The 16,594-nt window shown below is 35.3% G+C and overlaps 1 protein-coding gene across 3 annotated transcripts in view; it reads left to right on the top strand.

The window, feature by feature from the left end:
• Positions 1–16,594, top strand: part of NCAPD3 (non-SMC condensin II complex subunit D3) — a 97,475-nt gene that overhangs the window by 27,562 nt on the left and 53,319 nt on the right. For 2 of the 3 annotated variants that reach the window (XM_074216276.1, XM_074216274.1), the window contains exons 9-16: positions 6,337–6,409; positions 6,918–7,043; positions 7,172–7,421; positions 8,043–8,105; positions 8,384–8,479; positions 10,621–10,697; positions 11,255–11,389; positions 12,667–12,887. In XM_074216276.1, coding sequence (XP_074072377.1) covers positions 6,337–6,409; positions 6,918–7,043; positions 7,172–7,421; positions 8,043–8,105; positions 8,384–8,479; positions 10,621–10,697; positions 11,255–11,389; positions 12,667–12,887 — 1,041 coding nt within the window. The remainder of the gene's footprint in view (positions 1–6,336; positions 6,410–6,917; positions 7,044–7,171; positions 7,422–8,042; positions 8,106–8,383; positions 8,480–10,620; positions 10,698–11,254; positions 11,390–12,666; positions 12,888–16,594) is intronic. The other variant, XM_074216275.1, reaches the window with a different exon arrangement.

The following is a 16,594-nucleotide window of genomic DNA, read 5'->3' on the forward strand; positions in this document are numbered from 1 at the left end:
TGTAGGATTCTGGTTTTTAATCCACTCTGCTATTTGCCTAAGTTTTAAGGGAGAGTTCTTCCCATTCTCATTCAAAGTTATGATTCCTAATTCTTTATTGCCCTCCATGCTTTCTTCCCTCTGTTTGTATTTTCCCCCTTTCCCCCCTTTTTATCCATATTCCCCAGTATTTTGTTTCTGAATACCACCCCCTTGAGTGTGTTTTCCCTTCTATATCATCCCTCCCCTTTCTTTTCCCTTTCCCTTTTTCCATTTTCCCTTCCCTTTCTTTTGTTAGTTTCCCTTTTTCCCCCACTCCCCCTACATTTCTCCGTCCTCCCTCCCCCTTTTCCCCTTTTAATACTTGAAATGTTAGGTGTTTTTTAAGTTAACTAAGTATCTGTAAGTTGACTTTAAGCCAAGTCTGTTGAGAAGAAGATTCAGGTGTTTCTCATCTCCTCCCTTCTTCTCCTCTATTACCATAGGTATTTTGTACCTCTTAGTGTAATGAGATTTACCCCATTCAATCCCTTCCCTCCTCCTGCCTCCTTCCTTTCCCCCTTTTAAAGGAGGTAGTGTTTTTTAGATCATTCTATTTGAGTCATAGAAAATTCTGAGTGTCTGTCACTCCTAGCTAAGTTCATTTTATCTAATAGAGTTAAAATTCTTGAGAGTTATTAGTCTTTCTCCCAAGTGGGGTTGTTTCTTTCTGGCTGCTTGCAGGATTTTCTCTTTTATCTGATAGTTCTGGAATTTGGCCACAACATTCCTTGGTGTTTTCATTTTGGGATGTTTTTCTGGAGGGGATTGATGTATTCTTTCAATACCTACTTTGCCCTCTGGTTCCATGATATCAGGGCAGTTTTCCATCACTAGATCCTGTAATATTAAATCCAGGCTTTTTTTTTTTTCTGTTCATTATTTTCAGGAAGTCCAATAATTCTCAGGTTGCCCCTCCTTGACCTATTCTCAGAGGTCAGTTGCTAATGAGGTATTTTACATTTTCTTCTATTTTTTTCTATTTTTTGATTTTGTTCAACTGGTTCTTGCTGTCTCATGGAGTCATTAGTTTCTGCAGACTCCATTGTGTTTTTTTTTAGAGAGGAGTTTTCTTCATTAACCTTTTGCAACTCCTTTTCCAATTGGTCAATTCTACTTTTGAAAGAGCTTTCCATTTGACCAGTTGAGGTTTTGAGAGAATTATTTTCTTTTTGCATTTGCCCAATTGAGGATCTGAGAGATTTGTTCTCATTTTGTATTTGTCCAATTGATGATGTGAGAGATGTATTCTCATTTTGTATTTGTCCAATTGTATTTTCTAAGGATTTGTTTTCTTGTTGCAAGGTATTAATTGTCTCTCCCAAATTTTCCAATTGATTTTTTTTTTAGGTTTTTGCAAGGCAAATGGGGTTAAGTGGCTTGCCCAAGGCCACACAGCTAAGTAATTTTTAAGTGTCTGAGACCGGATTTGAACCCAGGTACTCCTGACTCCAAGGCTGGTGCTTTATCCACTACACCACCTAGCTGCCCCTCCAATTGATTTTTAAACTCCTTCCTTATTTCTTCAAGGAAGTCTTTCTGTGCTGAAGACCAGATCGTATTTTCCAAAGCAGTTCTTGGTCTCTCTGAGTAGGGTCTTTTCCTTCCAAGAACTTTTCTATGAATCCACCTTTCCCCTGACACTTCTTCATTTTGCTAAGACCTTGAATTGGGGAGGGGCTGGTTCACAGGGGCTTTGGATCACTAAAAGCTTTACTCACTGAGTGCAGTTTCTCTGGCTGGCCAGTAGGAGGTGCCGGTAGCTTTCTGTGGAGTGACTGTTACCTTGATTGAGGCCTTCTCCCTTAGCTTGAAGGGAGGGTTTGGAGCTATTGAATCTTTTTGCCTTCAATCAATGGTGGGCTTTACCCTGGGGTGAGGTCATTCCTCTCCCTATTGTCAGCTGGGCTGGTTCTTCTGCTCACACACCTGTGCCTGAGTCAGAAGTAGTCTGCTATTGTTCAGGAAAGAGGCCTCAGCAATAATGGAGACATGGACTCAAAAGTTCCTCAGACCAGAGGAGCCCAGGGATGGTATCTGCAGCTCTCCTGCTCCGGAACTTTCCCCCTAGCCCTGTTGGCAAGCTCCAGAGGGTCAGAGTGCCTCTGCTCCCTAGTTGACTCTAGCCCCACTGCTGATCCAGCAGGTCCGCCTCCCGGGCCCTCAGACTCCTGCTCCAATTCAGCCACTAATCTGGCTGATCCAGAGCTGATCCTCCCTCTGTGCCCAGCCTCACCCACCCAAATTCGCCCAATGCTGCTGCGGGAGAAAAATTTTGAGGTAGATGTTCTTTCTCCTGGGTTTTGTGGGTCGGATTTCTGTTAAGAGGCTTGTTTCATATGATAGATGGGAAAAGATCAGGAGACTTTAGAACTGTGCCTGTCTTCTCTCCACCATCTTGGCTGGAATTCTGTCTTTGACTTCTATTAGCATATTTTCCTAGCAATGGTATTGGTGGGATAAAGTATATGTCATTCACAAGGTTAATTTCTGGTTTTGTTGTGACTAGGGAGAGTAAAATGAGATATTTCAGAGAGAGTCTAATTCCCAAAGTTTGTGTACTTTCTCTGATGATTATGTTGGGACAAATTGGGATCCTTGTTGGGGCAGATCAATCCTTTCAGCTTCATTTTATTTAGCCTTTTTTTCAGTAAGTGTCATCAATATATTTTACATAATCGTCTCTTCCCAAGTTGAACTTTTCCAGGTGACAAAGAAAAACAATTAATCCAAAAACATCCAGTGTAGAACTTAATCTAACAGGGTATGCAGTATCCTGTCCTATTTAGTCCTTCATTTGCTTGAAGAAGAGGCATGCTTCTGTATTTCTTTTTGAGGGCATTCATTTTTTTTCCCCATTACTCAAGAGTTCAGCTTTTTGTGACTTGCCAAAGTCACACAGCTGGGTAATTATTAAGTGTCTGAGACTAGATTTGAGCTTAGTCCTCCTGACTCTAGGGCTGGTGCTCCTATCCACTGTGCCACCTAGCTGCCCCTCAACTTTATTTTTTTGTGATATTTACATGTAAATATAAGTGTTTTTATATTGTTGCTTTGGTTTTGCATATTTGGTCAATTCATATATATCTTCCCAAGTTTCTCTGAAGCATTTACATTATTTCTTACTACATGGGAATATTCTTTTATACTTATGATAACATAGATTTTTTAGCTGTTTCCCATTTGTTTCAAGTTATTTACTCTCTTAAAGAGTACTCCTATCAAAGTTCTTGTGTAGATGGGATTTTTTTTGTTTCTATTTTGCCCAGTTATTGTAAAATTGCTTTGGTGACATTGCCACAGTCTAAAGAATAATTGGCTTGCTATCAAATTGCTAGGATTTTTATATTTAGAATAAAGCTTCCCAGATTTTAGGACTTGACGTAGTTGAATGTCTGTGAAGATTATCATCCAATCAATTTTTTTTTTGCAAGGCATTGAGATTAAGTGACTTGCCCAAGGTGACACAGCTAGGTAATTATTAAGTGTCTGAGGTCACATTTGAACTCGGGTCCTCCTGACTCCAGGGCTGTTACTCTTATCCTCTGCACCACCTAGCAGCCCATTTTTAAATTTAATTTATTTTTTTTTGCAAGGCAGTGGGTTTAAGTGACTTGCTCAAGGTCACATAGCTAGATAATTATTAAATGTTTGAGGTCGGATTTGAACACAGATTCTCCTGACTCCAGGGCTGCATCTAATACATTTTCAAAGAGCAGGACTAACTAATGATAACTTATTCTGAAATCAAGTGAATTGTAGAGTGTGACAGAAAACTAAATTTCCTTAGAGTTTACTTTCTACCTGCCATGTTTTTTCCTCCAACTAGGTTCTAGCTTTTTTCTTTCTTCTCATTTCTCTCCCTTGTCTTTCCTTTGTCCTTTATCTTCTATCCTCTTTTCTTTCTCCTGTCCTGATTTTCTCAAGGCAAATCCAACCATAATATAAAATTGAAGTGAATTGAAAGTGCTTTTTTTTCCTGGAAATTATAAAAGTTGCTTTTTACTTATCTGTAACCTTGTGTTATTAGTGCTGGTGATTTACCCAGATTCACATAGCTAGTAAGGTCTGGGTCAAATCTGAACTTGGGTCCTCTTGACTCCAGGGTCAGTGTACTATCCACTGTGTCACCTAGCTGCCCATGGTAGATTTCTTCATTCACTTTTTTGAATTGTTATAAGAGATGGAGGAGGAGAGAACATTACTGGTTTGTGTACATTCCTAGAATATGAAATTGATCAGAATATAAGTCATTCTTTTCTTCCTCCATAAATTAGCCTTATAATAAAACTGAGTATAGCTTATTAATTAGTATTATTTTCAGTGTATATATGCCCTTGTCCTTGAACATGTATATACACATATGTATGTGTATTGTGTGTGTGTGTGTGTGTTTTCTTTAAATGAGATCTCATTTTAGCTAAATGGTCCCATCTGACCATTTTGACATAAAGTGGCAGCAAATTCAAATAAAAAATCACAAATTAATGTTATTTGTGTTGTATTGTTAATCATTTTCTGATTACTTTTTTTTTTTTTAGGTTTTTGCAAGTCAGTGGGGTTAAGTGGCTTGCCCAAGGCCACACAGCTAGGTAATTTTAAGTGTTTGAGGTCACATTTGAACTCGGGTACTCCTGACTCCAGGGCCAGTGCTCTATACACTGCGCCACCTAGCTGCCCCCTCCAATTATATTTTAATCTGATTTGTGCAACATTCTGGTGAATTTGACAATTCTCTATTATATTTTATAGTATATTAGATGATCTGTAGATTAAAGAATACCTTTAAAAAATATGTTTGGGAGATGGAAATGGCAAACCACTCCAGCATTTTTGCCAAGAAAACCCCAATAGGGTCATAAAGAGTTGAACACAACTGAAATGAACAATGATTTTAAGGAATTTTATAATTATTTTGCTCAAAGGTAGTTGATTAGTTAACTGATGTTTAGCTAAGAGAGAAATTTCCCAGAGTATTACATGTTAATTGTGACCAGAGCAAAAGCACAATGACATATAAATGCTGGTAACATAGACTTATGTTAAAGAAAGACCAAATTTGTACTTTATACCTTTGTGTATAGCTTACCAAATAACACCAAAGTTCAAAGAAGTAATATTCCTTATTCTATTAAAATGTCAGTGTTTTATTGAATTACCATACAGTGGTACTGTGGGTTACTCTTTTCCTTTAAGAATTGATGGTGATGTTGGGGCAGCTAGGTGGCATAGTGGATAAAGCACCGGCCCTGAAGTCAGGAGTACCTGGGTTCAAATCCGGTCTCAGATACTTAATAATTAATTACCTAGCTGTGTGGCCTTTGGGCAAGCCACTTTATCCCGTTTGCGTTGCGAAAAAAAAAAACCTAAAAAAAAAAGAATTGATGGTGGTATATTTTGAACTGTATAAAGACTATTGGCTTTTGATTGCATCTGATATATTTCCCATGAAAATGGTGTAATAGGAAGAGAACTGAATTTAGATCAAGAAGTCCTGAAAGCTGGGTGGCTAGGTGGCGTAGTGGATAAAGCACTGGCCCTGGAGTCAAGAGCACCTGAGTTCAAATCTGGCCTCAGACACTTAATAATTACCTAGCTGTGTGGCCTTGGCCTAGCCACTAAACCCCATTGCCTAGCAAAAACCCATGAAAACAACAACAACAAAAAAAAAAAAGTCAGGAAGTCCTGAAAGCTTTGCTTCTGCTACATACTGGCAATGACCTCCTGCTCAAGTCACTTAACCTTGGAATGACTCTGGCAACCCCCTTAAGAATTAGGCTGTTGGCATCAGGAGGGCAAATGACTGTACAATGAAAGCCGAGATTTTCAAAAAATCAGGCCAATAGTTTAGTTTGGGGTGGCTAGGTGGCATAGTGGATAAAACATCGGCCCTGGAGTCAGGAGTACCTGGGTTCAAATCCGGTCTCAGACACTTAATAATTACCTAGCTGTGTGGCCTTGGGCAAGCCACTTAACCCCGTTTGCCTTGCAAAAAACCTAAAAAAAAAGACCAAAAAAAAAAAAATCAGGCCAATAACTAATATAGAATACAGAGCTTCCTCATCATATCTTTCTACCTAGATAAATAAAATGGTAGTATCTCTTCAGAATATGAACACCACCTACTCCAGTGTGACTGTTGTCTTTTAACTCCTTATTGTATTGAATTGTTTTAAAATGTAGGGGATGGTTTTGTTTTGTTTTGTTTCCTAATGTAGGGGAAGTGGGTTTCAAGGATAGGGTCTAGGAAAAGTACAGTGTTTAAAACTTGTTTTATTCTGATTTAACAATAAGATTGTTTTATTATGTTTTGAACAGTTTGCTAATGGACGAACTAAAAGAAGTTGTATTTCCAGTTCTTCATATCTTATTCCAGCATATTTGTTCCAAGGTACTGTTTACCTTAAAAGGGTGCACATTTATATGTGATATTTGTAATTTGATATTCATATATTAAAGTCAATATCCTCACTGGAAAACATTTTTTAAAACTACTTTTTAAAAAATTAGAGGCAGTTAGGTGACTTAATGGGAAAAACTCTAAACTGGAGTCAGGAAGACCTGGAGTTCAAGTCCAGCCTAAGACACTCATTAGCTTTGTGTCCTAGGGCAAGTCACTTAACTTCTGCCTGCCTCAGTTTCCTCATCTGTATAGTAGAGATTATAATAGCACTTATCTTACAGAGGATCAAATGAGATAATTTTTGTAAAGCACTTTGTAAATCTTAAAGCTTCATATACATGCTAGCTATTATTATCATTGTTAATAAGTTTGAAAATTTTTAACTTGTGATATATCAGCTAGTTTCAATTCACTTAACTATGTGTCCTGAAAAAATATCCTGTCATTATGGAACACTATATTGGTCCCAGTAGATTTCATTGTTCTTCTGTTTCAGGTTCTAGATAAATCAGAATATCGGACCTATGCAGCTCAGGCCTTGACACAGTTGCTCAATAAACTCCCCTGTTTAGAGTATGCAACATTCATTGGCTGGCTTTATAAGTATTCTCGCAGCTCAAAGGTAGGTCTTATTTATAGACATGGTACAGCATATAGCTGATGACTGCAAGGTTGCAGGACATACAAGAAAGGTCTCTTCATTTTTTTATTCCCAGCTAATGAAGATTCTTATGTTCTTTGTTTCAACAGATTTCACATAGGGTATTTACTCTTGATGTGGTCCTAGCTCTCTTGGAATATCGTGAAAGGGAGGTGGACAGTTCCCTCACCTTGGAACAGCAGAAGTTTTTAAAGCACAAATTTTTAATACAAGAACTAATGTTTGGACGTTGTTCAGACAAGGCACCTACTGTCCGTAGCAAGGCACTCTCAAGTTTTGTTCACTGTCTGGAGATGTCATCTAGTATTATCTCAGATAACATACTAGAGATTTTGCAAGGTAGTGCACAGGCTTATGATATGTGTAGTTAAATATATATTTTTTTTATTTTGCTTGAATAAATGTCGGGAATTTGGACAGTTTTTATTATAGGGGACTTGTAAAAGGAACATTCTCAGAACAGATAATATAGACTTATCTTTATGCCCTTTTAAGTCTCTTGTAGATTCTGTTATCTGACTTGTTTTTAAATAAACTTGTCTGTCACAGTTGAAAGTTATCTTGTAGAATTTTAAATAGATATGTTTTTAAAAAGGGATTTGTTGACTGTGTTTGCTGACTGCTTTTTGTTTCTAGAGATCACCATCTTTTGTTAAATGTTAAGTAAATATGGAGGCAGCTAGGTAGCACAGTGGATAAAGCACTGGTCCTGGAGTGAGGAGGATCTGAGTTCAAACTGGACTCAGAAACTTAATAATTGCCTAGCTGTGTGACCTTGGGCAAGTCACTTAACCCCATTGCCTTACCAAAAAAAAAAGTAAATATGACTACTGTCCATGTATTTTGGAGAGAGAAAAATATGATTCTAGTCTGTTGTGTTTAGCTTATAACTTACTAATTGTTTTGGTTTCGATGGCTATTGAATTATGATATATGATAATGAATTTTCTACTTGTTCAGCCTCAAGTCATGCTGCCTCACACGTGGATGGTTGTCCAATCACTTCACTGGGAAGCACAGAAGGTAATGGACCAATCTAATTTCAAACACTGAAACAGTTGGCTCTTTATTAGTGGACTCTTATCTAGATAAATATTTGAAATACATTTAATATTGCTTTTTGGCTTTAGAGTTTTGTATTTATGTAATATACATTATTGCTTGATGAAAGAAATTGAGGTTTATTGTCAGTGGAAAAATAGAGCAATACCAATAGTGACATGCCATGCTCATGTTATCAAATAAATGCTGTAATAACATTTTACCTTATTTCATTTTCTCTGTTTTTGTTATATTTTAAGTTCCTTCTGACTGTCCAAGAAAGACACTTAATGCCTTTAAAACTATAGATGTAACAGATTCTGACAGTGGTGGTGTTGAAAGAATTGGATTTGATGGTAAGTCAAGTTATATTTGAAAATAATTGAGGTTTAAATAATATTTAATTTGGTTTCAGGCAGTCTTAAGCAATAATACCATTTTAGGGTTCTAAACTGATTAATTCCTCATTGTAGTAGTGAAGTGTTAGAGGATAGTTCTTATTTATTAACATTAATAAATGATGTTAAATGGTATTTTATTTCATTTTATTTATTTCATATATTTCATTAGTTTTATTTTATAATGAAATCATAAATCACTAGTAATACTTGCGAAAATTAGGTAGTAGTTTATTCTCAATAAATACAATTGTGTTGTGATGTAGAAGTCATTTATAAGCTCAAAAGATCTAGTCATTGGAAAGTTTTCATTTAAGTTTGATTTGTTTGTAATTAATTTGGGAAGGTTGGGAAAGAGACCAAAATGCTTTCCTTTTTAAATATCCCTTTGTTTTCATTATCTCATCACTCCCTTGTTAGATTGTTTTGAGTAGATTCCATAATTAAGACCTCATTACCCTGTAAAATATATATTCAGAATCCTTTTATACCAGTCAGTTTGAAATTTAAACTTGCTTAAAGTCATTATCAGTAATTATTTGGTGAATAATTTACCTGTATTGTTTATATATTCACTTTGCACTGTTAGTTTGCCCTTATTTAAAGTTTGCTTCATGATTATCAGGATTGCAATGGAAAGTCAGAGGATAGGGTTTCACATCCCCACCTCTGTTGATTACTCCCTGTGTGACCTTAAGAAGTCCCTTAACTTCCAAGATTCTCCAGTTTATTGTATATGTGTGTGTGTGTGTGTATCTTGTTTTTCAAAGTTGTTTGCATGCTATTTTCCTTGTTATGTGAGTTTTTTTGAGAATAAGGAGGATTTTTGCTTTTCTTGGTGTCTGCATGCTTAACACAGTGCCTGGTATATAGTTGCTTAATAAATGTTTATTGTTTGATTGGAACATGCTTGGCACTTGATAAATACCTGTTGACTTGACTTCATCCTCCTGACTCCTAGTTTCCTCATCTGTAAAATGAAAGGATTTTCTGAGACCTTTTATAATTCTAAATCTCTTTCCCTATAGCCACTAGGACATAATGTCTACATTTACATGACATATTTCATTTTACAGATGCAGAAGAGTAAAGTTTTTTTTTAATTACCCACAATTATATGACTTAATGAGCTGTGGAGCCAGTACTCAAAATTTTGGCCTTCTGACTCTAAAGGAAATATGTTTCCTATTATGTCATGTTACCACTGTCATTTTGGGTTTTAAGTAGTTTTAATTTGTGACAGGGTATGCTACACATCCTGGGTATAGTGAAGGTACTAGTTGTAGTCAATGTTTAACCAAAATATTCTGGAATCTTTTCATTGTCCACAAGGTTCAAAAGAAAGAAAACTGAACTTGGGGTCCATTCTCTTCTTTTATGGGCTCACTCTGTGAACTTGCATACTTCACTTTCCTTATCTGGTTTTATTGTCCTCATTTGTAAAAGATGATAAAGCTCCTTGTAATATCTGTCTTAAGAAGATATTGTGAGGATTGGAACATACTTTGAAATGTGCTTTAAAAATGCACAGGATTACAGTTATTTAAATTACTATTCATCACAGTTTAGAAAGACTGGTTTTTAATGGCCTCATAGATTTGGTTTAATGTGTTTGATAATAGAATGTTCTCTTCAGGTTAAATTCTAAATCTGAATTTGCCATTAATGGATTTTGTGGATTTACAAATTTATGTTAAATAAGTCAAAACTGTTTTGAATGTTCTTGCTGACTCTAGACTTTCTTTTACAGATTTACTACTGCATAGCTTTTTCCCAAGAAACTTCAGGTTTTATTATTATAATGAGGCATTCACATTTTAAAACTTTGTTAGATTAAAATTACAGATATCCTGAAATCTTTTTCATCTTGTGTTCTTTAAGCTAAAGTAATCTTTTTTTGCAAAAACTTGCACTTGTGCCAGATAATCAGGAAAGGTCTTCCTCTTCTTCCTCTTTTTTACTCTTTCTACTTTGTTTTCAGTTGACTTCTTAGACTCAATACAAACTCTTAGACTAGGATTTTGTATTGATTTTATGCTGTGATCTTTTAAGATTTGGCAATTTTTTTTAATCAAAATGACTCCTTGATATTTTCTAAGTAGGAAATGATGTCCTAACTATGCTAAGACAGAGAATTGGTGATGAGAAGACCAATGTCAGAAAATCTGCCATCCAGGTGTGCTTTTCTCAAAACTTTACAACGTAAATAACCAACACTAAAATCTTCATAGCAGAAGAAATTTTAGAAAATCTTAAGGCTTTATATGTTATTTAACTTATCTTTCCAAACTTGCCTGTTAATCTCTAACCTTAGTTTAGAGTGTAGTAAAAAGTGTAGCAAAAATATTGTGGTATTGAAAAGGACAGGCTAGGTTGTTAGTGTTTCTTATTGGCTTGTACTTTTTTAGAAATTTTACCTTGTTTTCCTTACTTTTCCCTTTTATGCCCTTCTTATGTATTTCATTCATCATAATCAGCCAAAATAAGACATAAGTATGTGAATATATGGTGTGTATACTTGTTTGATTATGTGATGTCTTAGAGGAAGTATAGAAGGTAGCACAGAAAAGCAAGGCAGTTTGGAAAGTAATGTGTAGAGATGCTTTTTAAAAAGTGCTGTGTAATGGAGAGTCAGTTTCTTTTGGTTCGGCTCTGTGTTTAGAAGTGCTCTTTTTTATGTTTAAAATTCAGAATTTAAAAAATAAAATAAAAATTTTTAAATGTAACTTCTAGGTATTGGTTAGTATAATGAAACACAGTCAGATCCCTTGTACCCAAGAAGACTTATCAACCCTGCAGGATCGATGCCGGGACCCTGCGGTTTCTGTTAGGAAGCAAGCACTGCAATCTCTTACTGACCTTCTTATGGTGAGAGATGGGTGTTATGAACCCTTTTTTGTATTAATTGCTTAAGATTTGGTGGGAAAATTGACTTAGCAAATATTACATATTTGACTATTAGAAACTCTGTGAAGTCACTTAGATAGCTTTACTTTATAAAAAGATGGAAGACTTAGATTTTAATTGCTTCTAGTTTGCCATTTTTCACCTAAATGGTAGATAATCCTAGCAATTAACCTTTTTAGTTTTGCTAAGCCAAAAATGCTTATAAACAAAATCAATAAATTTTTCTTTATCTAATTTGAATGAGCCCAGAGGTTTGAATCAATTTTTAAAATTTTTTTTAGGTTTTTATTATTTTTTTGCAAAGCAAATGGGGTTAAGTGGCTTGCCCAAGGCCACACAGCTAAGCAGTTATTAAGTGTCTGAGGCTGGATTTGAACTCAGGTACTTCTGACTCCAGGGATGGTGCTCTATCCACTGCGCCACCTAGCCACCCTCTGAATCAAATTTTAAGTAAAACTGAAATATGCAGAAGAGGAAAAAGCTCCATTTAAACCATGTATAATTTAGTTTAAAGTATAGCTGCTAGAGCACTTTGAAAGCATGTTTATTTTCTGTGTTTTATGCCAGAAAGCATAAAGCAATAAATAAATTGACTTCTTTCTATTAGCATGTAGTTTAAATTGGGCCTTGATTTATATTTTATCTTGATTATTATTTATGTCTGGAATCAGTGCCTCATGATTTGACATCACCAAAAGGAGCATTGACATAAATCTTATAATGATAAATTTTAATACTTCATTTTAATGCTTCACAGATTTCAATAAGCTCTGGTTTATAATAACTTTGAACTTTGTCCATTATCTTTCTTTCTGGCCTCCTATATGTCATAAATGTTTAAATATTTTTAATAGGTGCTTTCAGTTGTTTTGCTTATATTTTTAACCTCTTAAGTTCTTGACACAATTTCACGATTTTTACTTTGACTTTATTGGAAAGCCTGAATTAATAACTTCAAGTTAGGTGGCAGTGTGGATAAAGTGCTTGGCCTGGATTCAGGAAAGTCTGAATTCAAATCTGGCCTCAGGCCCTTACTAATTGGGTAATGCTAGGCAAGTCACTTAACATCTGTCTCCCTTAGTTTTCTCAATGATAGAATGGGTTTCATAATAGAACTTACCTTGTAGAGTTGGTGGGGGGCTTAAATGAGATCATATTACAAAGTGCCTAGCATGGTGCCTGGTGTAGAGGTGTCAATAAAAAAAGGCTTCTTCTGTTTGCTTCCCCTTTTCTTTAAGGCTCAGCACAGGAGTGTGCTGATACAGAAAGCCTGGCTGACTGGGATCATCCCAGTGGTGATGGACACTGAAAGCACTGTGCAAGAGAAGGCTCTGGAGTGTCTTGACCAACTTGTGTTGCAGCATATTAAGCACTATAGTAAATTCCAAAGTAAAGACAGTAACCAGATGTTAGCATGGGATCTCCTTACTCTTCTCATTTCAGAAAGCCAGGAACTGAGGTATGTCAGTTTTACAGCTCATTTTTCTTTCAAAGGGACATTTGAATTTGTATAGTTCCAAGTCTTTAAACGTTCTTGTAGCAGTTAAATTTTTATGGGCCTTTAAATCATTTTTGTTTTCATTTGAAGATTTTTCAATTTCTTTGTGCCATCTTAAAATGTATACTGTGAATATAGTACTTGCATAAAGATTTTACCAGTGCAGAATATTGTGGATTCATGATATGCATCTTGAGTTCTTTTTCATGTATTTTATTGACTCTTTTTAAAAGCATTACACATATGTTTAAGCTTTCTAGTTTGCTGTGATCACTAGTTCTTTCCTCTTATTTTTGTGTATTCTTTTGATTTCATTCATTTCTACCCATTCTGCCCCCCTCATATTCTCTCTTTCCTTTCCATATTTTCCATTCCTTACTCTACCAGTCATCCTTATTTCATATATCTTCATCCTCTCCCTTTCCACCACTACTTTCTCACCTGATTACAAAAACATATAGGTCTTTCCAATATCCAAAAATGAACTTTTTTTTTTTAACCTTTTAATCACAATCACTAGTTGTTACATTTCTTTCTAAGCAGTAGCCTAGTAGAAAAAGAAGCATATCTTGCTGGACCTGGACTCTCTGGATTGAGTTTTCTTGATTTTTGTTATTTTTTTATAAGAAGTTTTTTGTTTATTTGTTTTTTCTCTTTTAATTGGGGCAGGGGATTGAAGGGGATTCAGGATTAGCAATAGTTATGCCAAAAAAAGAGGTCCATTGAAATATTTTTAAATGTACAGAGAACATAGGTTTAGAAGGAAGCAAGACAAGTAGGACAGTATTCAAAATAACATGTAGAATTGTTATATATTTTCACAAAAGAAAATGTTTTGAAATGCAAATTCATTGTTTTTTTTTCTCTTTTCTGCTGTTTGAAATGCCTTTTGGGGGGACAAATTCAGATTCAAAATTCTTTAAAAATTTTAAAGAAAAGAAATGATGGAAGGCTTAAACTTATGGATTATATGTGTGTGTGTGTGTATACATATATATATTTAGAGAGAGAGAGAGATTATATCTCTGTATGAGGAACATTTACTTAAAATAAAAAAAGATTTTAGTCTCTGAACTGCTAAACTAAAAAACTGAACACCAATAATATTGTAAGGAATGACAGATTATATTTTAATAGACATGAAAAATTTGTTACTGATGTGAAAGTTTTCCCTGTATCAGTTCTCAGTTTACAATAGCATAACATTGACTTGTCATTGATAAAATCTGAATTATTTAAAGAAAAAAATGATCAGGAAAATACAATGAAAACAATTTTACCCTGAATTATTTAAACAAGTATTTCAAAATTAAAAAATGGGAACTAGAGAATAGAAATGGTATTGAAGGTCATTATAATAATTTAATACATAAATATTTGTCACAAATTGATGAAAAGAACTCAGAAAACCCTTTACTGGACTGAGTACTTTGTATCATCTAATTCTTCCCATGCTACTCTGTAATCAGTTTGTATATAATTTCTTAAAACTCAGTATTGGTTCAGTATGGCTCTTTTTTCCTTCTTTTTTTGCACACTGTGATGTATATGTTTATCAGTGATTAAGTTCACATTAAGAAAGAAAAATCAGAATAAAAAAGATAGATTGGAGTCAGTTTGAGAAGGTTTAAATTGCCAGATAGAAGAGTGTGTTTTTTATCCTATAGGCTGTCTCAAGTTTTCTCCATCAGGGAGTGACATGTTTGGATTCCATACATCAAGAATTTGGCAGCTGTGTGGAGGGTAGATTGGAAAAGGGGAAGTCCCTTGACAGGGAAATGGCTTTTTCTGATCCCCTTGTGAGTGCTTGCCCTGTGCTGATGTCTTAGCTCTGTTCAAAAGTCTTTAGTGGTTCTTTATTGTCTATTGACTGAAGGAATTCAGAGTGTGCTGAGTCTATGCTGACATGCCATATAGTTCCCTGAACTGTAAGCTGTTGCCATCAAAGTGGATTGTTCCTGCCTTGACACATCCCTTGAACTTTCCTGCTTCTTTATCTCTTGCTTGCCTTCCTCAACCTCTGAGGTCCCTTCCAGCTGTATGATCAGAATCTGTGACTATGCAAATGTCATGACTCTTAGCATTTCCTCCATGAAGCAAATCTTTCTTGATTGCTTTGTTGAGACTGGTTTTTTGTTTCATAAGATTTATATTTTATACTCCTATTTTGTCTGTAATGCATCTTTTGTTTATGTTTTGACTCCCAGTGAGCTTCATTATATCTGGAATCATTTCTTATCTAAAATTTATCCTTTAGTAAGATTGTAAGCTCACAGCACGTGCTGTGAACTTAACTGTGCTTGGTGGCAGGACATTTCCCTAGTTGTCAATGTCATCATTTAGTCACTTTCATTATGTGCAAGGTTCATGAAAAGATTTTGTGGAAACTCAGAAATATAATACATGCTATAGAATTTGAGGAGAAGGATATATCACTTTCAGCTTGGTGATCAGTATAACTTCACAAAAATAATAGCATTGGGGGTGGCTAGGTGGTGCAGTTGATAGAGCACCAGCCCTGGAATCAGAAGTACCTGAGTTCAAATCTGGCCTCAGACACTTAATAATTACCTAGCTGTGTGGCTTTGGGCAAGCCACTTAACTCCATTGCCTTGCAAAAACCAAAAAAAAAAAAAAAAAATAGCATTTGATATGAACTTGAAAGCTTGGGGAAGTAGGACTGAATTAGATAGAAGTAGAATGAGGCAAGACATTCTAGGCTCAATAGGGTGGTCACTGGAAAAACCTTTAAAAGTATTTGTTACAAAAGTTAAGGAGGATGCACTTCAGTAAAAAGTGAGTGTGTTTGTGATGTCAGATGCTACAGAAAATTCAAGGACATTGGAGATTAAAAGAAGTTAGATATGCAGTATATACTATGGAAACAATGTAAAGACTGACAAATTGCCTTCTGTGGGGGTTGTGGGGAGGAAAGTAAGATTAGGGGAACAGTTGTAAAACTCAATCTTTAAAACAACAACAAAAAAAAAGAAGTTAGATATGATGAAAAGGAAAGCCTTTTAGAATATTTTTTTTTTCAGTACGGTAGTAAGGAGAAATCCGGAATGTAGGAGATTAAGGTGAGAGAAATGGTGAAAAAAGTAAATAACTGAACAAAGAATGAATGGGAAGGAAAAATATATGCTATTTAATTTCTTAAAAAGTAAAATAAAAGAGAAGTAAAGGAAGTCAGCTCAGTTTAAAAATTCCAGGGATTTGGTGGAGAAAGGAAGAAATCAGATGGTAATTACCAAAGCAACAGAATCAAATCAAGATCTTTTTCATGGAAGAGATATCTTGAGTCAGTTTGAAGGAAAACTAAGAAGAACTAATAGAAAAGGAGAAACTGAAGACTGTGGAAATAGTGAAAAATTGATAGAAGATTCTAGGCGAAGATATAAGGTATATTATTCATTGGCTTTACAGGTTGGAGGACTTAACCCCTGAAGGAGGAAGGATACTTTAAAGGCAGAGAGAGGAAGATGAGACAGAGAAAAGTAGGGACAATATCATCTAACAAATATGAGGAGTAAGGACCCCTTTTTAAAGCACTGTACAAACCTTAAAGGTCTAGAAGGCATGAAGAGGATGGGAATGTTTGGAATAGTTGTGGGGAATGGATTAGCTCAACAGCCTGGTGTACTTGGTTGAATTTCTTCTGCAGTTTG

Source organism: Macrotis lagotis, chromosome 1 (genome assembly GCF_037893015.1).
Source record: "Macrotis lagotis isolate mMagLag1 chromosome 1, bilby.v1.9.chrom.fasta, whole genome shotgun sequence".
NCBI classification, from domain to species: domain Eukaryota; kingdom Metazoa; phylum Chordata; class Mammalia; order Peramelemorphia; family Peramelidae; genus Macrotis; species Macrotis lagotis.